A 26,589-nucleotide genomic window follows, 5' to 3' on the forward strand; every position below is an offset into this window, starting at 1 on the left:
CTGTTGGATATGACTTTAATTCCCAACACCTATGTATAACTCTTAGTCCCAGAGTATCTCAGTACCTTCTTAACTCTGAGAGCACCTGCACAGCTTGTACCTCATATCCATATACAGACATAATATAATTTCTTTCTAAAATAAAATTCTACAGATGAAAGGTGAAAATTGTAATTGCAACTTCAGAAAACTTTATCAATGACAGTTGAAGACCAGACATAGTGGCATCTACCCACCTTTGTTCCTAGCACTTAGGAGTCAGAGGCAGAACAGGTCTCTGAGAGACTAAGGCTATTCTAGGCCATAGTGATTCATTGTGTTAAAATCCTGAAGGAAAAGAATAGTTACTTGAGGGGACTGAGGGATCGCTCAGAGTTTAAGAGCACTCAGTGTCTGCTCTTAAATTGGACCAAGGGCTCTTACTCCCTCTTCTGGCATTTGAGGGTACCGGGCTTGCATGGGGTTAACAAGACATACATGTAGGCAAAAGATATACACATAAAATAAATTTAAACATTTTTTTTTAATCTTAGAAAATGTTAAATGATAACAAATCTTCATGATAGCTTTGAGGCTGTCCTGAACCCCTCTGGGGACATGTCCAAGAGCCTTGAGAATTTCTGTCACTGAAAACTGCTTATGAAATATCTTTCTGTTTGAATCATTGAGAAACTTTTACTATTGACATGTGAAGCTACTTGAGCAGTATATAAGTGCATTTATTTTGTTAGTGTGAAGTGCATTAAGTTTCAAAGACATCTTCAAATGTAAATGTAAGATATATTGTAATTGTCAGACATCTTTCTGATTACACTTTGAAGACTGATAATCGAGATAGTGTACTATTACTGAAATTAGTATCAGTAACTTCCTTGTTCAGTTTGTTTTATATAAGGATTTTGCTATATTTTCCAGGCTACTCTTGAATTTCTGGGCTTAAGACATCTCCTGGCTAAGTCTCCTTCAATAGTTGTGACTGTAGGCAAATCCTGTTATGTCCTTGTTCTTAAACCCTTTACTCTTGATAGCTTTTTATGTGTGGGTGGTGTATGTTCATGTACCTGCCCATGTGTAGTGCATGACTCTGTGTACAGACTTGTAGACAGCAGTTTTTTGAGTGTTTTCTATTGTTCTCTATTAATTCTCTTGAGGAAGGGACTGTAAACTGAAGCCCTTGCATTTCATCTAGACTGAGTAGCTAGTGAGGGCTTAGGATCAGTTTCTCCGCCCTCTTGTTTGGGTTACAGGCACATACAGCCATGCTGTTTTTAATTGGTTTGTTGGGGATTTGAACTCAGGTCTTTCTTAATGTTATAGAGCAAGCTCTTACTCACTGAACCATTTTCTCAGTCCCTGTCCTACTAATTAATGTAGCACTACAAAGTATCAGATGCATAATGCTATTAGACAGGCTTCTCTTAAAAATTTAACTAGAGCTGAGTTATGAAAACTGCTTAAGTTGAAGAAAATGTTTTAAGTATATTTGGTAAGGATTTCACAGGTACCACATGACGTAGTAAGGTTCACTGCTTTTTTTCTACAGAGGGGTATTGCAGTCACTGATTGAAAAACACTTCCCTGCTCCAGACAGGAAGAAACTTTATAGTTTGCTAGGAATCGATTTGACAGCCCAAAGTAACAACAGTTCACCAAGAGATAGTCCTTGTAAAGAAAATAAAATAAAGAAGCGGAAAGGTAAGTTCTTTTCTTTAAGGAGTTGATGCTGACGGTGCTGTTGGTCTTTGTTTAGAATTAATTGTTTGATACCCCTGTCTTCCCTTAGTAGGAAGGACTGATGCTTTTTCTTGTTGGTCAGACAGAGTCTTAGGAAATTCTAGATTCACTCACTTTTTGTGTTGTCAGAGCTGCTGTTTTATTAACACCCGTTTTTTCAGTAGTACTGGATAGTGCGTGCATTCTTCCTGCCTCAGTTCTTGGAGCAGCTCGGGCTGCAGAAATTATGTTTGCTTTGCTGATTAAGGCTTAAGAGGCTTTGATTAATGTACTTACTGGTTATTAGAAATTGTATTCATTCATTCATGTTTGTTAATTAGGTTGCATTGTTATAAACTAGACTAATGTGATTGGGTGCTTTCTGTTCTGTTCGACTAGTAACCTGGCACTCTTAATCATTTCAGATGTGCAAGATACACATTCTTCATATTGAAATGCTTTCTTTTATTACACTCATTTGTGGGTGTAATAAAATGTAACATATCATTGAGTGTGGAGGTCAGAGGACAACTTGCAGGAGTTGATCCCTCCCCTCTTTTGACCTTGTAGGTTTTGGGGTCCTCCTCAGCTTCTCAGGCTTTGTGACAATGCTCTGTCTGCTGAACCATTTAAGTGGTTCTCATATTTATAATGCACCTGAAGTGAATGAGTAGGCTGCTAACACTGTAGCACACACTATGTACGTTTTAATTGAAGAGTACAGGAAATAATGGTGTTTTATAATCAGTAGTATCATAAGAAGCTGACATGTTGCTATGTCACAAGAAGTTAGGTTTTCTCTGTTCCATTAGTATGAGAACTTCATGGAGTTTTGACTTGAGTATTTGAGCATTCACAATCTTCTGCTTTTTTAAATATTAGGTAATCTAAACCAGGCACTTCTTTTGCCCTTAAAAATCACATTTTATATATCAGTATGTCATCTGTCTGTCTCTCCCCATTCCCTAAGACATTGTCTTATGTAATCCTAATGTGCCTAGAACTCACTTTGTAGGTTAGGCTAGCTTTGAGTTCAACACAGGCAGATCTGTGTCTGCCTCTCAACTTCTGGGATTATAGACTTGTGCTACCACACCTGGCTTATACATTAATTTTTTGGTATTTTATGACTAGTTACTCTTCAAAACTACTGAATAAGTAATTGTGAGTGTGACTTTGATTCTGTTTGAATTTAGTCTTGAGTTTTTATTTAATTTTTATGGTTTGTGAATTTGATCTCAAAATTGATCTCCAGCCTGATCTACTGAATAAGTTCTAGGACAACCAGGGCGGGAGACTCGAGAGAGACACACACGCGTGCGCACACACAAAGACATAGAAACGTATCTCAAAGCAAACAAAAGCAAAAAAAAAAGCACAATGAATTTTTAGCTGAGTTTTGTCTGGGGTTTGAGGGTAGGTGAAGAAATAACTCGAGAAGCCAAAAAAGCACGAAAAGTTGGTGGCCTTACTGGAAGCAGCTCTGACGACAGTGGAAGTGAGTCTGATTATCATTTCTCTGATAATGAAGAAAGCGACTATGAGAGCTCTAAGAACATGAGCTCTGGCGATGATGACGATTTCAATCCCTTCAGAGATGAGTCTAGTGAAGACAATGAGGATGGTGAGTTCACTGGAAGTCTGGCCTATGAGCCAGAGGAGACTGAGCTGTTATGTGGGAAGCGGAGGCCGGAGAATCTCTGAGTTTTAGGCCAGCCAAGGTTACACAGTGAGACCTTGTCTCAAAGACAAACAAGAAAGAGAACCTTTTCTAGGTGCTGGAGAGATGGATGGCTCAGTGGTTATACTGTTCTTGTAGAGAACCTGAGTTCATTTTCCAGCATATAGGTCTAAGGGCTTGTTACTACCCGACTCCCATTCCAGGAGCCTTTGACCTACAAAGACACTTGTAACGATATTCATATAGAGAAACACAAATATCTTCGATTAAAAATTAGACAAATCTAAAAAAACATAAATGACACTCTTTTTATACTTTATTTGTGATCCAACAGATTCTAATCTTATTGTAGAACAAGCTTGTCTATTAAAGGTTTGACCGTAAGATAAAAGGAGATGAGCTCAGCGTTTTGTTTTTTTTAAACGTCAGGAGAGGGTCTCACTATGTAGCCCTGGATGATGTAGAACTGAGCATTAAATTTGGGGGAATGTTACTTTACTAAGGATCCTATCCTCCTCCCTCAGTATTCCTGAATTCTGTGATCAAGAGATTATAGGACTAGGCCGTCCGTGTGCTTGAAATTTCTAACTTCAGGATGTGGAATGGTAGCTCTCTGTGTGAATGACTGCGCTGGGCACTGCTGGTCGGCAATACTTCTACAAGTAGTCAGTTAGCAAAACTAACCTTTCCTTCTTTAAAGATTCCATAGTGCTCTGACAAGTTATTTGATACATATTTGCCTGATCTTTTTAGATCCGTGGTTAATTAGGAAAGATCATAAGAAAAGCAAAGATAAAAAAAAGAAGAAAAGTATAGATCCAGATTCCATTCAAAGTGCCTTGTTAGCATCAGGTCTTGGATCAAAGCGGCCTAGTTTCTCCTCTGCACCAGTCATCTCACCTGCTCCCAACAGTGCACCAGCCAACAGTAACAGCAGCAGTAACAGCAGCCTTATAACAAGTCAAGATGCTGTTGAAAGGGCACAGCAGATGAAGAAAGACTTGCTTGATAAACTAGAAAAATTAGCTGAAGACCTCCCTCCTAACACCCTGGATGAACTTATTGATGAACTTGGTGGCCCTGAAAATGTGGCTGAGGTAAATAGATGTAGTTATTGCTGTGTTCTCTCTTCATAAAATTTCTTTTCAAGTTTTTTAAAAATTAAATATGTGTGTTCTGTTTGCCTATATAACTGCATGACAGAAGAGGGCATCAGATCCCATTACAGATGGTTGTGAGCCACCATGTGGTTGCTGGGAATTGAACTCAGGACCTCTGGAAGAGCAGTCAGTGCTCTAAAGCACTGAGTCATCTCTTCAGTCCCTTTCTTCACTTTAAATTCTGTAAAATGAATGTCCTTAGAAGCCATTTTCTGCTTTATTTCTCACGGCATGACTACAGAAATTCTGTCCTCATTGTCTGGTTGTTTGGTCTGTGCTTGGTTCCTGTACTGTTGTACATCTTTTGTGATAGTGACCATGTACCAGTTTCTCATATTGCAAATGTTTCTTTGTCCCTAGTGACAATTTGTATCATTCACATTTTGTGATCCCAGTAAATTTTCTTAAAACTTTGTTGATGTGTATTTCTCAGATGACTGGCCGCAAGGGGCGGGTGGTGAGTAATGATGATGGAAGCATATCCTACGAGTCAAGGTCTGAGCTTGATGTGCCTGTGGAGATTCTAAACATCACGGAGAAGCAAAGGTTTATGGATGGAGACAAGGTATTCTTTCCATAGGTGGTTTTCATGACAAGGCCCCTGCATATATTTACAGCTTCAGAAGGACCTGTTCTTTTTCCACACACACAGTATCGGTTATATGCTTATTTAATAATAGTCTATTTTTTTATTAGTAATTGTTAGGATTATTTTATATACTTGAGTTTCTATAAGGTGAATGTAGATTCTGTCTCATGCATGAGGACCTTTGAACTTTTGAATGTACAAGCCAGGTGAGGTGGTACACCTTAGAAGTGGAGAGAGGATCAGGAACTCATTCTTGGCTGCATTAGAGCATGAGTTTTAAACTAGCCTGGATCATATGAGGTGTGTGACATCATATGCCTTTAATTTTGGAACTTTTGAGTCTGAGGCAGGTGGATCCTGAATTTTAGGCTAGCTTTGCCTACATAGGAGACTGTCGCAAAAGGCTTTTCTACTACTTTTCCTCTTACCTTTTCTCTCCCTCTCTCTCCTTTTTCTAGACAGGACCTTACTCTATCTAGTCTGTCTTTATTTTCTTCAGTTTGTAGTTTCCAGTGATTCTCCTGTCTCAGCCTCTGGAATAGGCAGGACCACTACTATTTTTGTCTTTTTGAGTCTGGGTCTTGCTATATAGCCCAGAATGGCTTTGAACTCATTTTTCCCTCCTGCCTCAGCCTCCTGCAAACTGTGATTACACTGTACACCATCATGTCTGCACCCTCCCTGTTCTGGCCCTTAAACTGAGGGCCTCTGCACCCTCCTGTTCTGCCTCATGCCTGTTAGGTAAGCACTCTCTACCTGTGAGCTGCATCACTAGCATTTTCCCTGCTCAAGTCAGGATTACTGGTGATAGGAACGCCTTCCTGTGTGCTGGGCAAGCCCTGAAAGGCTACAGGACACATGACCTTGTCTTGTACTTCAAAACTGTCTCTTGTATATTATGTCTGTCACCTATCCTGTACTGGCTAGAGTCTTGACTCTGGGCAACATATGCTCAGTAGACACGTGGGCATCTTACTTAATACTATGAAATAAGAGCATTGCACATACTGTTGGCCATCACTGCTCACTGAAGGAAGTTCTCTTTCAGTTTGCCCAGAGGTGATTTTTGTTCCCTTTTTTAACTTGATACAGAATATTGCCATTATCTCAGAAGCCGCCAGCTCAGGTATTTCATTACAAGCAGATCGGAGAGCTAAAAATCAAAGGCGAAGAGTTCACATGACTTTAGAGTTACCCTGGAGTGCTGATAGGGCGATTCAGCAGTTTGGTAAGTGTTTCCACTGGATCCCATTGGGAGAAAAGATGAGAGTTTCTGGGAGTCTGTCTGTATGAGATATCAGGAGCTTATGGAACACTCAGATTTCATATTGGAAGTGTGGCCTCTGTTTACTGTGATGTTCAATGGATGGTGAATTCCCTTTTGCCTGTTTTCAAATGCTTTTGAGATTGTTGGTAGGATTGCAAAGGTCCTGGCCTTTCAGAACAGTACACTGTGTGGGTCTTTCACTGCAGCCAACTATTTCTGTGATTGTTACAAACAGCTCTTTAATATCTCCATGTGGGGTACATTTCCTTTTCATATGGTACTCTTCCTTTTCATATGCATGATCCTGTGACCTGGTGATCTACCCATCACATCCATAGTGGCTATGTAGTAACACAGGCTAACCAAATGATAGTAGTATTTGGTCATTTATGGTAGGTTCTGATCCTTGAGTGGTGATGGCAGTGATTAGAGTTTAAATTGGGAAGAGTTGTATTATCTTTAATTTTCTTCTTAAGATATTTTGTTAGTGCTGGCTTAACCAGATTGATGCACAGGCTTGTACTCTCAGCACTTGATTGGTAAACACAGAATTATCAGGTGTTTAAGGCCTGAGTTAAGCTGTAGTGAGTTTGAGGCTATCCTGGACTACATGAGCCCTCGTCTCTATACCTGTTCAGTATTAAAGTTATGAATCATGGTCTCATAGTAGCCTATTCTACCAATGAACATAGTCATTGAACAGTACTAATTTTTGTTGCAGGTAGAACACACAGGTCAAACCAAGTGACTGCTCCAGAGTATGTCTTTTTGATTTCGGAACTGGCTGGAGAACAGAGATTTGCATCTATTGTTGCTAAGAGACTTGAGAGTTTGGTAAGTTTTGAGTTGTGTGAGGTGTGTAACACAGATGATTTATGTTAGCTGACTCTGTGAAGGATTGAAACGGGTTTAACCAGGAGTTCTTTGTTTTGTCAGGGGGCACTTACACATGGTGACAGAAGAGCAACAGAATCTAGAGATCTGAGCAGGTTCAACTTTGACAACAAGGTACATTACAGTGTCTCTAACTTACTTGCTGTTGTTAGCTCTGCCTTCTATATCTTCATGTGAGACAGGATTTGACACATCATAGATCTGTACACACAATTTTTTATTCCTATTGGAAAACATTCCTAGAGTATTTGGAAAGGCATCAAGATGACTTATTAGAAATAAGAGAAGTCATTAATGTATTGAATGTCTGCTGTTCATTGTTTCTGAATATTTGGTACAATTATAATTTATGGTGTTTAATTTGTTAAAAAAATTACCCAAATGTTGAACCTGGTTAAAACATTTTTTTTTTATTACAGTATGGAAGAAATGCTTTAGAAATTGTTATGAAATCCATTGTAAATTTGGATTCTCCTATGGTATCACCACCTCCAGACTACCCTGGAGAATTCTTTAAAGGTAACTTAAAAATGATTGTAACTTGGAAGAAAGATATTATTTGGTTGGTACACTGTATGCTTCGCACATGTGAAGGCCTGGCTTTTGTCCCCAGTATCAAAGTAGGCATAGTCGTGTGTTCCAGTAATTCCAGAACTCAACTTGGTCATGAATTCAGGAGTGACCTATAGTAAGACCCTTTCTATATAAAAGATGAAATCAGGGCGTAGAGAGATGGCTCAGCAGTTAGTAACACTAGTTGTTCTTGGAGAAGACTTGTGTTTGGGTCCCAGCACCTAGTTGGTGGCTCACAACCATCAGTAACTCCAGTTCTAGGGTATACCAAGCTATCCTCTGGCCTCTATGGACATTGCATACATGTGACACCACACATACATATAGGAAGAACACTCATAAATAAATAAATCTTGAAAGACTAGCATAGTGACACAGGCCTTTAATCCCAGTACTCAGGAGACAGTAGCAGATGGATCTCTTGAGTTGGAGGCCAGCCTGGTCTACAGAGTGAGTTCCAGGACAGCCAAAGTTACATACACCCTGTCTTAAAAGAAATTTAAAACAATAACTTAGTCTTCAAAACAAATTATAAATTAAAGCCAAGTAACAATAAGACACATGAAATGGGTACTGATCACATGTGACTGATAACATGCATTTGTGTTTGTTTGAGAATTCTTATAAAATCCGGGGTAGGTCATCACTTTTTCAACCCTTTTTACAATGTCACGATTGCCTAGATGGACTTTAAAAGGGGTGGGGATGGGGCAGAGAAAGGTCAAGTGTGCGAATGTTAATTATACTTAATATCCAGACGATGGAAACAGCCATTTAGTTGTCTGACCTTCCCATGCACAAGTGTCTATGGTCATGCATACAAATGAGATTAAATTTTATTTTAAAAATAATACTGGGACTAGAGGGAGAAAGATGGGTCAGCAGTTCAGAGTATTTGCTGCTTTTGTAAAATACCTTGGTTCAGTTCTCAGCACCCACATTGGAGCTCATAATTCTCTGTAACTATTTCTAGAGGATGTGACATGCTATTCTGCCATCAGACAGAATCTGCATAGAGTTCACATGCATGCATATAGATAAACATTCATACTTGTAAAATAAAATCATCATTTTTTATTATCTTTTTGTTTTTGTAAGTGCCTACATGTATATGGGAGTGCTGTGTGTGTGTCTTGTTTTTTTCTTTTTTTTTTAGTATTTTATTTATTTATTTAATATATGAGTTCACTGTCACTATCTTCAGACACACCAGAAGAGGGCATCCGATTTCATTACAGATGGTTGTGAGCCACCATGTGGTTGCTGGGATTTGAACTCAGGACCTGTGGAAGAGCAGTCAGTGTTCTTAACCACTGAGCCCCTTATTTTGGTTTTTGTTTTCTTCTAAGACAGGTCTTATTATGTAGCTCTAGCTGGCCTGCATGCAAATCCTAATATAGATCAAGCTGGTCTTGAACTCTCGTTGAGGTCTCCCAGCCTCTTCCTTAAGTGCTGGGATTTAGAACTGCATCACCATGATGGGCAACACAGTTTTTAATAGTTTAATAGTTTCATATTGACGAAGGTTAGTCACTTCCTGGCATACAGATGGTTTCTAGAAAATGGCCCTGAGCTGCTGTTTTATTACATGTATGTGATTTTTAAAAAATTTTTAACCCAGTAGGATTCATTTCTGAAAGGAGTCCTATTGATCTATATTAATCCTATTATCTTATTTGTATATCTTTGTTGGAAACCATACATACTCCTCTCTGTCTTTTTGGTATTGTTAGTTCTTAAGATTAAAAATGGTTTTGGGCCTAGTATGCCAGATTGTATAGCCCTCAGCTACACCACCAGACCTGTCCATCCACCTGTCAGTGCAGCTGGACTACTGCAGTCCCTGCACTGCAGAGGCTGGTGGGTCTTTGTGAGTCCTACAGATCTTGTTACAGAACAAGACCCTGCCTCAGGCATGGAGGTCTATGGCATGTTGGCTGCTTATTCAATTTTTACCATTTTTAGTGTTTGCTTTATAGTTCTAGGTAAAACCTGAATGAGAAAACATTATGATGTCTTTATGTAATCACTGGTCAGCCATTATTCTACGAGTGTGAAATTGTTGCAGTTTTCTGTCTGGGTTTCTAGATAAAGGCTCTAGAATATATAGGGTGCTCTTATTAAAAGATAAGGGTTTTTTGAACATTTTTTCTTTAATTATTTAATGTTGGGGCTGGTTGATCAGTGTTCATAGCATTTGTGGAGGTCAAAGGCTTGGCAGCAAGCATTCTTACCTACTGAGCAATCTTGGCAGCTCTATTTTGGTTTTTGTGAGACAAGCTTAATCACAGGTTGGCCTGGAACTCACCCATGCTGAACTTTTAACTTGAAGCTATTCTGCCTCAACCTCTTGAGTGCTGTTTTAATGAAGGGCTAGAGGAAATTTTAATGATAGCCACCTAGAATTCAATCCCCAGTACTACCAAAAACACCAGAAAACAAAGAAACCAGGCACTCGTGAGATTTGGTGGTTTAGGGTTTAGTATTGGATAGATATTCTTAGGTACATTGGTTACCAGTTCAATTCAGGTAATTGGAATAGAGCAAGATACATAGGCTAGTCAGTTCATTTTTATTTCATGTGCATTGGTGTTTATAGCCTAAATGTGTGTTGGTATGGAAGTGTCAGGTCCTCTGAAACAGGATTGCAGGCAGTTAAGAGTGACCTTGAGTACTGACTTGAACCCTGCTTGGTCCTTTGGAAGAGCAGCCAATGTTCTTGATCACTCAGCCATTTCCCCAGACCCTGTACATTAAAACTTTATGCTTTGTAAAGAGTTCATTGAGTTATTGGGATTGTGAAGATTTTTCATAAATGTTGTTTTCTTTTAGATGTTCGTCAAGGACTGATAGGAGTAGGCTTGATTAATGTAGAAGATCGCTCAGGAATTCTTACTCTTGATAAAGGTAATGTCACGCTGTATGTGTATGTAACTTGAATTAATGGAGCCTTCTTTATGCTGTTGTGCACTAAAGAAGCCTCAACTCATGGATGACTGGGCAAATCTGTTTTTTTTTTCTTCCATTTTGCTTTTGAGACAGAGTCTCTTTCTAGATGTGTACTGACTAAGCCAGTTTGCCCTCGAGTTTCTGGGTGCATTTCCTGTGTCTGCCTCCTCTCCCAGTATAGAATTTCTTGAATTAAATCACTGGATCTGGCTCTTTTTACATGGTGGTTTTGGTGATCAAACTAAACTCATCAGGCTTGGATGGCAAGCACTTTGATAAGTTGAATCATTGAATCAACTCTGTTGGGTTTTGTTGTTGTTGTTGTTGTTTTTTGTTTTATACCCAGTCACACTCTTGTCTAGATTGGCCCTACTGGTCTCATGGCAGTACTTTTTGCCTTAGACACCCTAGTCTGGGGATTATGGGTAGTTCTAGAATGTAACCCAGAGCTTTGTTTTCCTAAGACTGGGTTTCTCTTTGAGGCCTTAACCTTCCTAGAAATCACTTTATAGACTAGGCTAGCCTTGAATTTAAAGATCTGCCTGCCTCCACCTCCTGAATACTGAGACTAAAAGTGTCTGCTACCATGCCCAGCTTGAGATCTCCTTTGTACTTTTTTGTTTATTTGCTGGTTTATTTTTAGCATCTGTTTCTATACATAGGAAAAATAAGTATACATAGTTAAAAAATAAGTATCTGCAAATTTAACAGATAAAGGCAGGAAAGAATGGCAGGGCAGGGAAAAAGAAAAACACTCACGTTCATTCTTTCCTGGATTTCATGATGTTCCACAGACATGTATTCACAGGTTATAGACCATCTCTTTTAAGAAAATTTATTATTCCAACAAGGTCCTATGTTGTTTTTTTAAACAAAATCTCAATCTTTATATTGTACCTATGAAAACTTGGGTGCCAGATGCTGGTATGAAAGCCTGCTAGCTCAGAGCTTCCAGCTGAATGTCCTTCCCTTCTCCTTCCTGTTCCTGACTCCCTCTTAAATACGATTTTTTTGTTACTAATCATATGTTCACTCCCTGTCAACTGGTTGCCTGTTCTGCCTCTTGACCTATCAGTGATTTTTATCCAGTTTACAATATTCAAGCAGAAAGGTCTTGGATTAAAAGTATGTGATTAAGCTGAGCCACACCACAACTGAAAACTGTTTTTTCCAGTATATAACACAGTCTTGGGTTCACAGTGCAACCAGATATCTTATAACAGTCCAGTTTGGGTGACACAGTTTCCTTAGATCCCTATTGGAGTCATTACTATCATATCCACTTGGACTTTATTCTCCAAATGGTTTTTGGCAGTGACCTTAATCATTCTGGCTAGATCTTGAATTGTCTTAAATCTCTCATTTGTTTGTTTGTTTACTTGCTTGCTTTTTGTTTGGTATTTTTGTTTTTTAAAACAGTGTCTCCCTGGCTGTCCTGGAATTCACTGTGTACACCAGGCTGGTCTTGGATCTGAAAGACCTCTGCCCTTGAGTGCTCTCTTTATTTTTGAGACAGAGTCTTACTTACATGAGCAAACTTCATCTTTAATTTACTCTGTATGTAGTCTAGTGTAGGTCTTGATCCAATTGCCTTAGTCCCCTACATAATTGGACTAGCAGCATGCACTTGGACCAGACCTTTATGACTCGCATTGGCTACAGATATTATCAACCTTGTCAGGGGTTTCTTTTGTTTTTCAGACAGGTTATTACTCTGTGGTTTATGCTATAACTCATTATGTAACCACAGTTGTTCTCAACTTGCAGCAGTTCTCCTATTAGAACCTCCCAAATGTTCAAGTATCTGGAGCTGGTATAGTGGCGCTTACCTTCAATTTCAGCACTGGGGAGGCAGAGGCAGGCAGATCTCTGAGAGGTTGAGGTCAACCTGGTTTACAAGAAGGAGTTTTCAGGACGCAGGGCTGTTACACAGAAAAACAGTCTCCAAAACAAAACAAACAAAACTGTCAATCAACAATTCAGACATGAGTAGCTTTCCAAAGCTCTAGGCACTCCAGTTCCAGGGTTGAGAGTCACCAATTTAACAGTTGAACTTGAAGTTAAAATTTAATGTTGGGGGTCTCCCTTTCTCTCTGTCTCCTTCTCTAACTCTCTTCCCTCTCTTCTTCTAACGCCTTCTTTCTCCCTCTCTCCCACTCCCGCTTTAGCCCCCCTCACCCCCATTCTTCCTCTTCTCTCCATGAGTACCCCTTTCTTCCCTCCTCCCACCCCCTTTCCCATGGTAACTTTAATGGCCTTGGTCCTTGGGGCCAATGAATTCGCTCAAGTGCAGCTTCCTATTAAACCTGCCTTTAATAATAAGCAAAATATTAGTGTTGGAAAGCTGAGTGTGGTAACACAGAGTTGTAATCAGTTCCACTATTGGGAAAGGAAGTTGAGACAAGATGGAGACAGTGTCTCAAAACAAGAATTTGGGCTCTCCGACGATGGCTTAGCAGTTATGAGCCTACACGGGATCTGAGCTCAGTTTTTTCCACTGAAGTACACATACCTTCACATACAACATGCTTTTATTCCCAGAATTTAGGAGATAGAGGCAGGTGGATCTCTGTGAATTTGAGGCCAACCTGGTCTACAAGAGTGAGTTCCAGGACAAACAGGAATACAGAGAAACTTTGTCTTTAAAATTATAAATAGGAATGTCTTAGTGGCTAAGAGCACTGTTTTTCCAGTCGAAATTTACCCATATGTGGAAAATAAACATATGTTAAATTAAATCTAAAAGACTTGATTGTGTCATAATTTAGCACAATGTCCTCATGTGTTCAAGGAAATGTAGGAAGTTGGACTGTTGTTGTGAGCTTGTGTTGCTTTATTAGTGGCAGGTTATGGTACTGTAGCCCCACAGTAATGGCACTGCAAAAGCTGGGAGAAGACTACACCTGCAAACCAGAGTTTGAAGGTTTGCTTAGCCAAAGAATAAATTTTTAACTTAACCAAGGGAATTTATGGAATTTTTCATATAATCTTGTCTTTGCAGATTATAACAATATAGGAAAATTTTTAAACAGAATTCTGGGCATGGAAGTGCATCAGCAGAACGCATTGTTTCAGTATTTTGCAGACACACTTACTGCAGTTGTTCAGAATGCCAAGAAGAATGGAAGATACGACATGGGAATCCTAGGTAAGAGGGGACACAAGGACACTGACTGCTCTGTGCTTGTGGTCCAGAGTATTTCTCCATTCACACACTTGTGTTTCTGTCTTAAGATCTGGGTTCTGGAGATGAAAAAGTGAGGAAGAGTGATGTCAAGAAGTTTCTCACTCCAGGATATTCAACCTCTGGCCATGTAGAGCTATACACAGTAAGTCTACATGTTTGTACATTTTCCATACTAGTGTTTACATACATGAACTTCATTTAAATCTCTACATGTCTTTCACAGATTAGTGTGGAGAGAGGAATGTCCTGGGAGGAAGCAACCAAGATTTGGGCAGAGCTGACAGGACCAGATGATGGCTTTTACTTATCATTGCAAGTACGAGTTGAATTTTTTTTAGAGCTATTTCTTTGTTTCTTACCTAGTTTTATAGCTGGAAAACTAGCCTTGAATTCAACAATGTTCACTCTATCTGACTCTGCAGTACATCATCATGCTGGGCTTACCTAATCCATTAAAATTTTTAATTATTTACCTATTATGTATATGGGTGTGCATGCCAGGTCAGGCTTAATGTTAGTCTATGTTTATAGAATATTTTGTTTTCATGGCTGTCTGTATAGAGTGTGGGCCATAGTACACATAAAAGCCAGAAAGGACATCACATCCCCCCTTGCACTGGAGCAGTTGTATTTCTGTGTTGTGGAAGCATGCAGCAGTTACAAAGTAAACTCTTTGAGTCTTCAGTGTTAATCCTGTGGATCAATGTAATCTCTTCTGATCAGTCACCCAGTGGTTCCTGACTGTCTTTTGTTTGCTTTGTCTGCCTAGTGTTGGTTTTGGAGTATGTGTTCCTTTAAGAAAGCCTATGTGAAAACTTGGCTGCTGTTGAATTTGTGCCTCTGGTACTTTAGAGATGACATTACTGCAGTGACACCAACAGTGGCATGCATTTTCTTTAGTACATTAAACGTGTCCCTCAAGTTCTAAAGATGGAACCTGTAGCCACCAACCTTAGCTCAGGATCTCACTGTATCAAGGCTGGCTTTATATGTACGTCAAATTCCAGAGTGCCAGGTTACAGGCATGTACTGGCCAGTCTTTTCCAGTAGTCTTTTTAGAATATTCTAGTAATCTCATAATTTATTAAATTCTAATTTTTTCTTGTTTAATAGTAGAAGTATTTGCTTTTGTCTATATATTAAAGAATTTCTTGTTGGGCAGTGGAGGTGCACACCTTTGATCCCAGCACTTCAGAGGCAAAAGCAGGTAGATCTCCAAGTTCTAAAACAGCAGGGGCAACAGGGAAACCTTGTCTCAAAGTTGGTTTTTTGTTTTGTTTTGTTTTGTTTTTTTGTTTTTTTGTTTTGTTTTGTTTTTTGTTTTTCCTTTTTTCCTTTTTTTCTCTGCTGTGACTCCCAAGTACAAGGACCAGAACATGTTCAGTGAACACTTAGGCTTATTATGACAGTTTCTAAGGTCACTGGATAAGAAGGGAGTTGCAAAGTCACACCTTGCCAGAAGCTGTTAGCAGTTGATGGATTTGGGGAAGAGTTCAACTGACAAGTGTACACACTGCAGTAGATAGGTTAGCACTGGTTGTGCACTGTGTCTGACAACTATAGTGAGGCAGGAAGTTGGCTCTAGAGGAAGATGGGGTGACTATGATTAAAAATACATTCATGCATATGTGAAATAAGAGCCAGGCCAATGGCAGTGGTCAACCCTGAAATCAGATATATGCAAATAACATATTATGGACTGGGCAGGTTGTGCTTATGTTTTTAAGAATGTGTGAGAACCATTTACAAAATAGAGGCCATGAATTTGAGAGAAGTTGGGGAGACGTAGAAGGAGAGAAAGGATATAATTTTAAAAATGTATACTGGGTGGTGGTGGCTCACACCTTTTATCCCAGTACTTGGTAGGCAGGTGATCTCTGAATTTAAGGCTAGCCAGAACTACACAGAGAAACCCTGTATTTAAACAAAAAAAAAAAAAAAGAGAGAGAGAAGGAGGAAGGAGAAAACATTTCTCAATAAATAAATAAATGGATATACAAGAAGACTTGTGGATACAAGCATAGGAGCTCACATTGGAGCTTGAGGTGGGAATACCCTCAGTTCAAGGCTGGGGTAGACTGTAGTGAGTTCCAGCTTTGGTGGGAGAAGCAAACACTGTTAATGACCCTTCATGTAGTCAAACAAAGTAGCCAGCCTCCCCTCAGGCTAGACATACTTACCTTGCTGGTGTGTCTTTTTTGCTGCTGTGGTGTTATGATAGAATATTTTTAATTATGTAGGGTCAGTTTCTTAAATGTTTTTTGTTCTCTTAATAGATAAGAAACAACAAAAAAACTGCAATCTTAGTTAAAGAAGTAAATCCTAAGAAGAAACTATTTTTAATTTATCGACCAAACACTGGGAAGCAACTCAAATTAGAAATTTATGCTGATCTCAAAAAGAAGTATAAGAAGGTATTTTCTCACTTATATACTGTGCTATGTCGGTGTTTGCTTCATGATAGGAAGCGTGTCTTCAAAGTTTCTGGGCTCAAGGATGATGATTGTTGTACAATAGCAGGGGTTTTTTATACACTGCTGTTGCAGTTTCCATTGAAACAAGATAAGCATGTGATCTTCAATACCCAGGAGCTGCAACAGTTTAGTAAGGGACGATCCTTCCAGCTTTTGATTTGCCATGGGTATGTTGCATATAAATTTATAGAAAATAGCCAATGCTTTTTTCAACATTTATTCTGTATCTTCTGAAAGGTATTGTCTTGACTTTCTGAGCCCTCTGATTTAGAAGTAACTATTCAACTCACTTTCTGCAAAACTCATCCCACGAGGGGCTTTGGCTACCTTTCTTGGTGGTATTTCCATCTTGGTACACACAGGGGCTCAGCTTTCTGATGAAGATGATGTTGCTGTTGACTGCCTCTGGTGTTAGTGACTGGTATAGCTATTCAGTTGTTGTAATATGATTTTCTTTGTCTTTGCAGGTCGTGTCTGATGACGCCCTGGTGCACTGGCTGGATCAGTATAACTCCTCTGCAGACACCTGTACTCATGCATACTGGTGAGTGCTTCTTGTCGCCACACTATTTAAGTGCAATTAAGATTTAAAGACATGGGGATGCTTTTATTTGGTTTTTTTTTTTTTTTTTTTTTTTTTTTTTTTTTTTTTTTCCTTTTCTGTTTTAGGGGGTGAGGGTGCTGAGTCTTCTTATGATCCTATTGCTTCTACTCCCATGTTCAAAAACAGTAGCCACAATGGCTGGCTAAGCATATTTTCATTCTTTATGAATATGTAATTGTGAGTAAATAAACAAGTTGCTTATTGGTAGGCACAGGTTACTTCATCAGAATTATATGTAGAGATTTGCCATGGTAGTTAGCAACTGTAATTCCATACTTAGGATGTTCCAGATCATCCTAAGCTACATAGGGAGTGGAGCCCAGACTGCACTTCATTGAACCTTGACTTAACGGCCTTAATTACTATCCCTCTGATAAAACTTGCATTTTACTCCTCCTCTCTTCCTCCTTTTCATTGTGTGTGTGTGTGTGTGTGTTGGGGGTCTTTAGTCCATGCTAACATATGTAGTTCATGCCTTGAATTGTCACACTCCTACCTTATTCTCCTGAGTACTGGGATTGTTCATACTTGTAACTATTTTGTTTTCTCTTTGGCTTTGGGGGGAAGGGGGGCTGGAGAGATGGCTCAGTGGTTAAGAGCACTGACTGCTCTTCCAGAGGTCCTGAGTTCAATTCCCAGCAACTACACGGTGGCTCACAACCATCTGCAATGGGATCTGATGCCCTCCTCTGCTGTGTCTGAAGACAGATACAGTGTGTTTATATACATAAAATAAATCTTTAAATAAAAAACAAAACCCTTACTGCTTGGGCTTGGGCCTGGTGGCTCATGTCTGTAGCCTCATCACTCAGGAAAATTCAGACTTGAGGCCAGAGTGTTCAAGACTAGGCCTCAAAACAAGCAAATAAAAAAGAAAGGAGCTGGAGAGCTGGGCGAGGTGGCACAGGCCTTAATTTCAGTACTCAGCAGGCTTGTCTGTGAGTTCCCAGACAGATTGGGAAGCCCTGTCTCAAAAAAACAAAACTAAAATGTGGGGTGTGAGCCAAAGAGATGGTTGGGTGGTTAGGAGTGTCTTCTGTTCCCAGGTCAATTCCAAGCATCTATGTTAAATGTCTGAGCTACCTGTCACTTAAACTAGCTTTACTGGACACCGTGCCTTCTACTGACATGTTCCATATGAGTCATTGACATAATACAGGCATAACATCCATGTATGTAAAACAAGTCAAATCTCATAAGGTGTGTATGTACACGCATGAGCATACTTTGATGATACTGTTTTGGGTCACACATGGGGAGGCCAGAGGACAGCTCTGTTAGGGTCCACCTTATGTAGATTCTAGGAATCAAGCTAGGTCATTGGGATGTTAGTTTCTATCTGGAAGAACCACCTATACACCTGGTTTGTTTTTCTTGAATTAGATTTATGTTGCTTTTGTGGTGACTCAGATATATGTCAATGAATCAGCAAACGTTTGACTGGTACTATGACCTTTTGTTTTCTCAGTTTCCGTTGCTCTGTGGTCTGTTTGCTTCAGTTACCCAGCCTTTCCCACTAGTCATCCTAGGCACAGGCCATAGAGCTTCAGTGACACAGCATCAGATGGTGGGTGGTTTTCACAGCAAGCAATACCACAGTGAAGAAGCAGGCTATTGAAGTGTCAAAAGTCTATAGATAGTAGCACCAGTAACCCAGTGTACAAGTAGGCTGTCCCTATGCACAGCTGAACCTGCAGAAGTAATGTGACACCTTAGATTTATAAAGGATAACCCAGGAAGCCCAAAGGGTTTTCTAGGAAAAAGTCAAATAATTTTTTTTCTTAAAATATTGCTAGGCTTTACAGATTATATATGTATATGGCACGTTTCTATACATATTTCTCCTCAATGTTTTCTAGGCGTGGCAATTGCAAAAAAGCAAGTTTAGGATTGGTATGTGAGATTGGTCTTCGCTGCCGCACTTACTATGTACTATGTGGCTCAGTACTGAGCGTCTGGACAAAAGTGGAGGGTGTTCTGGCCTCTGTCAGTGGCACAAATGTGAAAATGCAGATAGTGCGGCTAAGGACCGAAGATGGGCAGCGGATTGTAGGTAAGCTTCATTTTTGTTTTGGTGGTGGGGAAAGAATCCTGTTCAATATTATTTTCACTTCGGACATCAGAGAGTTGTTGTCCCTCATGTGTTCTAGTAGTGAGCACAAAACATGCTATTCATTCATTCTACAAGATTTAAAACAGTTTTTGGCCTCAAACTTATTTTTCCGAGTTACCTGGCTGCCTCTGTTCAAGGAGATGGGATTACATGCAGGTGCCATGGTAGCCAGTTATGCTTGACCCTTGTAGTGGACATTGAGATTTGGCAGTAATTACCCTGTGAATGTCTCTGGGGCTGCTTTCAACTCCTGGTGTTTATTACCTGCTGCTTCCCCTCTGTTTTTGAGACAACCTAGTTTCTTTTCCAGGCTGAGCAGTTTCAGGCTTTGAGGCCTGCAGAAGCTAGGACAGCAGGCTAGCTCAGACCACTGTATGGTCAGCTCTAGATGTAGCTAGTTGCTATACTGTTCCTTGCTGATAACCTGTAGTGGGGAGAATTAGTGAACTTTATTTGGATTCAGGTTGTGATTGTAAAAGTTTCATATGAGTTTCTAGCTGCTGGCTTTTTAAAAAAGAAAGAAGGCACTTAGCTGCTACATTGAGTTCAGATCCTCCACAGGACAGAACTAAAATTCCTGTAGCTGGAGACCTAGACCTCCAATTGCCCTCACATTTTGTGTGTCCATCTCTACCGTTCCTGCTGACTAAAATGATCATTCTCACCGTGTCTTAGCATCATTTTGCATCTTGAGTGGCAGAAGGGGTGACGTCTGAGGGTCATGAAGCTGATGAGCGCAGGTGAAAAGTGCCTTACTGCACACCGAGTTCTTTCATCAGAAGATAGTGTCACACTGGGTGCATTGTTCCTGTGTGCACACATGCACATGCATACTGAGGCATCTGGGAGCCTCCTAGGAATTGCTGTGCTGGCAGTGCTGGCTGCCTGTCTGGTTTCTGGGGGAACTTGGTTTGCAGTTCTCTGTGAAGATATAATGTACAGTGGTTTCTACTGGACAACTCTACTTCATAGGGTTTTTTTTTTTTTGTGTGTGTGTTTTTTTTCTTTTTTTTCTCTAATTACAGGTTTGATCATTCCGGCAAATTGCGTGTCTCCTCTTGTAAATCTCCTGTCAACTTCAGACCAGTCTCAGCAGCTCGCAGTCCAACAAAAACAGCTATGGCAACAGCATCACCCACAGAGCATCACCAACTTGAGCAACATGTGAAGAACAACAGCTTTCACACGGGGTTGAGTGCTGTGAGAGCAAACCACTTGCATAAAAATCAGGGACAGTTTCCAAAGAATTCTTTTTCTTTTTTTTTTTAACTTCAGTTGTGCTCTCTAGTTAATTTGGGGTAGGGAGCTAAGGACAAACCTGGAAATAGACAGCAAAGCTGACAGCAAACAGAGCAGAGGGGACACGTGTCTTTCCTCCTGCTTCCTTGAGGCTGCCTGTGTGCTTTTACTTTGGGTGAACCGAGTCAGTGTGTGTATGTGTGTGTGAGTGAGTGAGTGAGTGGGTATGTGTCAGTCTGTCTGTGAGTTTGTTAAATGCTACAAGGCCACAGTTGGTTGAAAAGGCTTGGAACTTCCCAAACTGGCTTTGCTTTTCCTTTCTACAGTGCTCAGGGTTAACACAGTACATCCTTGTCATTACTGTGGGAGTTCCCCGAATGCATGTGTTTCAAGTCCCTAAATACTGAATACATATATATTATATATATTGGTTTCTTTTCCAACTTGAGCAGTGTTTCCTACAGCATGAAGTGAAGGGTTGCGTGCCATGCATTCAGGTTCATTTGTAGCTTTTGTTGACAGTGCATGTCTTTGAAAGCATGTGTAATCAAGATTACCACAGAAGTCACATGGAGAGAAACATTGGAGATGTACAGCATTGCGTATTGCATTTCTAGTGTTGATACCAGGGTGTTGCTTCTAACCCTCAGCCCTGCCTGCTCCTCCCTGCCCCAAGTTTCTTGTTAAAGTAATAAGTACATACCTTTTTTGTGATAAAACTCTTTAAAAGTTCATTTTAATGTGTTAATAGTATTCCTAATTTGTGCTGCAAAAATGGCTATGAGCCTTATCATAAGTTACATTTTCCCTAACTTAAGCATAGTTTTAGGAAGAAGTATGATTGGCTACTGTCTTGCACACAATCCTTTTTACTTCATTATCTGAATCTGCTTTGTCATTCAAACCGGAAACCGTACTTGAGTTGTAATCTAGACCGTGAGAAAACACTTGGCTTCTGCTGTACGTTGTTGTTGTTACCCAGTAACTTGAATATTGTTTAATGTGCTGTAAGACATTGTAGAGATTATCTTCAGCTGTTTAAAATGGTAATGTACAAATGTGAATAGACACTTATCTATAACATGGGTAAGTTTTGTTTCGCCTATAATAGATGTTTATAAAAATTCAGTGAGGGGACAATTGATCTTTTGGTTTTTTCCTCCCAACTTCCTCTTTCCCAGTTTTTTTCTATTCTCCCCTCCCCCCCCCTTTTTTTTTTTTTTTTTTTTTTTTTTGCTTGCACAGGTTGCACTATTGAAAAAGTGAGATTGTATAAATCTGGTTAAAAACTACAAGATAACAAAATCTTGTAGATGTTGAATAAAAAAAGTTATTATCCTACCGAAGTGGACTCTTGTTTAGGCCCTCACTGGGGACTCCAGGCACAGGATAGCAGGGCTCTGTAGAACCTGGCATTGCCTTAGCCTTCCAGGTAGCCTTAGAGTCTGACTGAGCCCCTTCCTGAAGTCTGAGGCGACCTTAAGGAAGGGGTAAATGATGGTACTTTGAATGTTTTTCAAGTTGAATTGTTTTCTTTGTAGCCTTTTAATCTTCTCAAAGAATTGGGTGAGGTGTGTTTAGTGACAGAGACCTGATGGAGCGCTAGGGGCTCTCATTCTCTCCAGTTTCTGGGATTAAGTTTATCTTAATATTTCATTGGGTTTATTTATTCTTAGTGCCTCAAAGAACAAATGGTGAATGGTTTCTGTTCTTGGGCACATTTTGCCCAGTGGATGCAACTTTTAATCCTCATCCTGTGTATCTCAGGCAGTGATCATGAACATCAAGCAGTGCCCCTTTGTGGCCTCGATCCAGGTGGCCACTGAGAGTAGAATTGTGTCCTTCTTTACAGAACCTCTGAGCTTTTGTTTTTGAAGTGGCGAACCATTCATCTTCCTTTGGCATGTTAAAGTAAAGGCCTGAGGAAGGGATGTGTAACTTACTTTATCCAGGAGACCAAGTCACAGAGGATGAGAGATTCTGTGTCCTAAGGTGCCAGCCCCCTTGTTCTGTGTGTGGATGTTTGTTTATGCAGGTCTTAGTTATCTGGTGCTTTCAAAGCAACACCTGCAGGATTTCTCTAGTCTGTGTTTAGTGAACTTGTTGCTCATGTTGATGATGCTGTAACACTTGCTCCTGGAGTATCTCTGTGTCCTGTTCATCAAAGAACATTTCTTTGCATTTTTATTGTTCAGTAAGGAAAAGACCACAGATACTAGGCATCTGAATAACCTTTCAAAGCAGACTTCAGAAGGCAAATAGTGTGACAGAACAGACAGAAGCTGGTTAGCCTTCACCCAGTGTGGGGTGTGTATGACACCTGGGATTGATGCCCAACCTCTCTATACGGGAGGGTGTGCTGTTGGCATATTGCCCCTACAAAAATCATAAGGCAAGCTTTGGCATTCAAGAGTTTCTTTTGTCCAAATCCCAAGTCTTTTTAGCCACTGTCATGTAAAGTAGGTTCAGTCTCCTGTGGGCTCTGAATGCCACACTGGCACCCAGGGCCTCGCCTAACTCTATCCAGCATAAGGCCGCTAGCCTATGAGATGCCTTTTCTCCCACTTAAGCGATGCAGCTCTGAGCAGCAGACCCGGAGTGTTGGTCCCATCAGTGTTTTCAGAGTTTACAGAAGTTTGTGCTGAAAATCACTCCTAGGTCCTATGCTGCTCAGGTATGCTTGCTGGGGAGGCCATGTTCCTCCCCTAGCAACCTCTGTGCCGCAGGCTTGCCCTCTTTGTGTTCCAGTCAGATAGTTGTTGTTGGTGCAGTCAGAAAAGCAGTGGAAGTATTTCTGTAAATGCAGGTTGGTGAGAAAGCTAAACAGGTTACGCAGTTTTCTCTCTTCACTACTAAATTGCAGATCTGCTTTCAGTGTCTTTTTTTTTCCCCTGTGTGTATAGACTAGCAAGAACTTGTATCCAAAGCACTATAGACGCTGTAGGTGTGTACATAGGTGTATTTATTCTTACTCAGCACTTAAGAAATCTTTTGAGTTGCAACAATAAATCTTGTAATTTGCTCTGTGTGTAGAGAGAAGTTCTAAACTACCAAACCCCAGAGGAATTAAGAATTTTAGAGCCACAGTCTTGTCTGTAGCCTTTTTATTTGCTGGTTTCTATGCTACGTTATTAGAACAACTAGAAAGCAGAGAAAGGGGTCGAAATGAGCCACTAGTTTTGTCACGAAAGAGAGCCTCATCCTGTCCTCCTCTTCCCATATTAGCATGCAGGCCACTGTGACTTGCTTTTGAAAAAAGGTGGAGAGGTTCTTACCCTGTGAGACCTTACCCAGGGATCCTGGTCTTAAAGAAGGACCCTTGTGAGCTCTTGCACTTCCTAGGAATGGAGTTTCAGAAAAGCTGCTATTAAGCCAGGATCCACACACTGAATGTTTAGTTAGTTGGGGCATCCCTATGGCAGAAGAAACTGCTGTGATGGTTTAAGAGTCTGTCCTGATGAACAACTCACACACAACACAGGTACTTTGGCCCTCTAGTGTTGAAATGAACCAAGCATTCCATGTCATGGCTGCAGCTGAGTAGACAGAAATTATTTGCAAGAAAATCCTTACAAGGCTAGCTGTCCTGTAAGTGAAAGAAACAGGGAGATGCAAGTAGATGGCAGTTTCCTCTGAGTGCCCATCCTCTCTCTGCAGTTTTTACGTATGTATATAATGGGTGTATAGACGAGTGTGAGTTCTTCTACATTTCAAGTGTAAATCTTGTAAATCAGGATCCTGTTCACTTGGTGTTTTCTCCTCTTCCTTTCCCTCCTATTTATTCTTTTCTAGACTCCCACCTGAGTCAATAGTTTTGTGTTTTAAGAGTTTGTCTTTGCATCATGGCTGTGGGGGTCTTGTTACCCACATCTCCAGCATACACTGCTGTGCTGTCTTGGGATACATCTGACCACCACCCCTCATCCTGTCATCAGGTGACTGCTTATGCTCAGTTTTATTCTCTGGAAACTGTTGTGAGCTATCGTGAGCCTGATGCTTTCATATTTGAAAAAGGAAAAAAGGAAAATGCCTCCCTGAACTTCCTTTAAGAGCTCCTCTGTCATCTTCAGTCAGCAGATGCAGCTCCTCAGAAGTCCTGACTCATTTTTGCTCTCAGTTGAGGCCTGCTCCAGTCCTTCCACTCCTGCTGTTAGCCTGATGGGAAAACTTTGCAGTTAGACAGTAGCTCATAGCCTGACTGCACGCTACAGTGTGTATAAGAAATCGGGTTTCTTTGACCCCACAGGTGACGATCAGAGATTTACTTTATAACCAACATCAGTAACCTGTTTTTTATACTTTTGGTCAAAAATATTTATACGAAGGCAGGAATGAGGTGTACATGACAGGAGACCTTAGAGAACAGTTGTCATCCATCCCTACCACAAGCTCGAAAGTGGCTCATTTCTGGCTGGACAAGCTATAGGCAGAGACTCTGAGCTCTGGGGAATTGGTGTTGGTGCTGAACCAGGGCATAGGAATGGGATTTATTCACAAGCCTTTGCACCCTCAAAAAATGTCCTCTGTAATTTTTAGATTTCAATGAACATTTTGCTCGGTAGAGTTGATCCCAGGGTGAAAATTGTCTACATTTGACTAAGTCTTTGGAAGTTAGTAGTCATGATGAGGATCTGTCACAGATTTATTGCTCAGCAGAAATTCCCTCTTCATCCCAACTCCCTTCCTCTGGTCCCTGAGATATAGTTACCTGTGGCCTGCAGCAGCAGCCAACTATCTCCAGGGATGCTACAGGGCACAGTTAGGCCAGGAAACCTACAGCAAACAGTGAACTATGTACACCCATTGAGTGCAGAGCAAGAGGAGGTGGAATGGAGGCTGCTTTTTGCATTGGAGACTTCCTCAGGACTGAGTCAGCATGCCAGTCTCCTGGAGGGGGAGTTAGTGTGGCCTTTCTGATTTTGGCCTCTAACCCAGTCCTCGCTCAGGCATCTTGTAGGAGCTTACTGCTGTTGGTGCTGAAGGGGGTAAGGAAGCTGAGCCATTTCTGGCTCTACTTTGTGGGACCCAGGGGCCTTTTTCTCTTTCTTGTCTAACAGCACAGTACAGCCTCACCACTAAACAAGTCACCCTGTTCATAGTTTTTACTTAATTTGCAAACTACTCTTCTTTCAATAACCACTTTTATCATCAACCATGAGGGATGGAAGAGGTGCCCTGTGTTTCTGCAATAAAACTTGTGCTAGGCTCTACCTCCTTGTGCAAAGGGTATTTTATACATAGGCGCTGGGCTTCCTTCTTGATCTGACATGGTGCATCTGGAGACATCTGAAGGAGTCCAGAGACCTTTCCAAACAAAGTCCAATGTAAACTCTGGGGTGGCTTCTGTTCTCTTCAGTTCCCTTTTGTACTGCTGCGCTGCATAGGACTGTCCATCTGAAGGAAGAGTATATGCTGATTCCACGCTACCACATTGCTGCCTTCCTCCTGGGAACCTGCTCCCAAGTGTCCAGACTCAGTGCTGCCATCATTTTGATATGTAACTTTCAAATTCAATCTCACGCAATACAAGTGTGTCAGCTTCACTGAGCAGGGTTCATTTGTCCTCAAGTAGAAATGCTTGATTCTCACACGGAAAGTACTCTGTATCTAGGTTTTTGTTGTGGTTTTGATTTTCTTTTTCATTTTTGTTTGGATTTTGTTTCTGTTTTTGTAAAAATTCTTAAATAAAATTAAACAAATACACTTTTGGTTGTGGTGTTGTGGTCTGGATTTGGAACACCCGCTGCCCTGTGTCATTAACCTCGTTCACTTTAAGGTTTCTTGACAGGTTCTGCAGTTTTTATGTTGGCATTTTGTTTAAAATGGGTTTTAAAGGGCTCAGTAGGTGTGGCCTGGTGATAGGATACTTGCCTAGCACCTTGGCAAGCACTGTAGGATGGGTGGGTGGTTCCCACAGGTTGTCTTCTGACCTCTGCACACATAGTAAATGCACAAACACAGTAATGGCAAAATAGTAGTTTCGGGGGGTGGGGGGGCGCTGGAGAGATGACTCAGCGGTTAAGAGCACCGACTGCTCTTGCAGAGGTTCTATGTGCCAGCATTGCTTGATTCTGCAGGCCTGGGCTATGTCTTGACTTTGCCTACAAAGGCATAAGGCAGACAGCAGCCATAACAGTATGGGGCTT

At 40.6% G+C, this 26,589-nt stretch overlaps 1 protein-coding gene across 5 annotated transcripts in view; it reads left to right on the top strand.

The window, feature by feature from the left end:
• Positions 1-26,128, top strand: part of SBNO1 (strawberry notch homolog 1) — a 51,320-nt gene extending 25,192 nt beyond the window's left edge. For 4 of the 5 annotated variants that reach the window (XM_080940973.1, XM_080940970.1, XM_080940971.1 and 1 more), the window contains 16 exons: positions 1,544-1,695; positions 3,134-3,337; positions 4,148-4,491; positions 4,988-5,119; positions 6,236-6,371; positions 7,132-7,244; positions 7,347-7,418; positions 7,724-7,823; positions 10,710-10,784; positions 13,828-13,974; positions 14,061-14,155; positions 14,237-14,329; positions 16,290-16,427; positions 16,955-17,031; positions 18,951-19,144; positions 20,230-26,128. In XM_080940973.1, coding sequence (XP_080797099.1) covers positions 1,544-1,695; positions 3,134-3,337; positions 4,148-4,491; positions 4,988-5,119; positions 6,236-6,371; positions 7,132-7,244; positions 7,347-7,418; positions 7,724-7,823; positions 10,710-10,784; positions 13,828-13,974; positions 14,061-14,155; positions 14,237-14,329; positions 16,290-16,427; positions 16,955-17,031; positions 18,951-19,144; positions 20,230-20,372 — 2,215 coding nt within the window. In that variant the 3' untranslated portion in view covers positions 20,373-26,128. Of the gene's footprint in view, positions 1-1,543; positions 1,696-3,133; positions 3,338-4,147; positions 4,492-4,987; positions 5,120-6,235; positions 6,372-7,131; positions 7,245-7,346; positions 7,419-7,723; positions 7,824-10,709; positions 10,785-13,827; positions 13,975-14,060; positions 14,156-14,236; positions 14,336-16,289; positions 16,428-16,954; positions 17,032-18,950; positions 19,145-20,229 lie in introns of those variants that run through there. The other variant, XR_013975612.1, reaches the window with a different exon arrangement.
• The last annotated feature ends 461 nt before the right edge of the window (positions 26,129-26,589 follow it).

Source organism: Micromys minutus (genome assembly GCF_963924665.1).
Source record: "Micromys minutus genome assembly, chromosome: 29".
Classification (NCBI taxonomy): domain Eukaryota; kingdom Metazoa; phylum Chordata; class Mammalia; order Rodentia; family Muridae; genus Micromys; species Micromys minutus.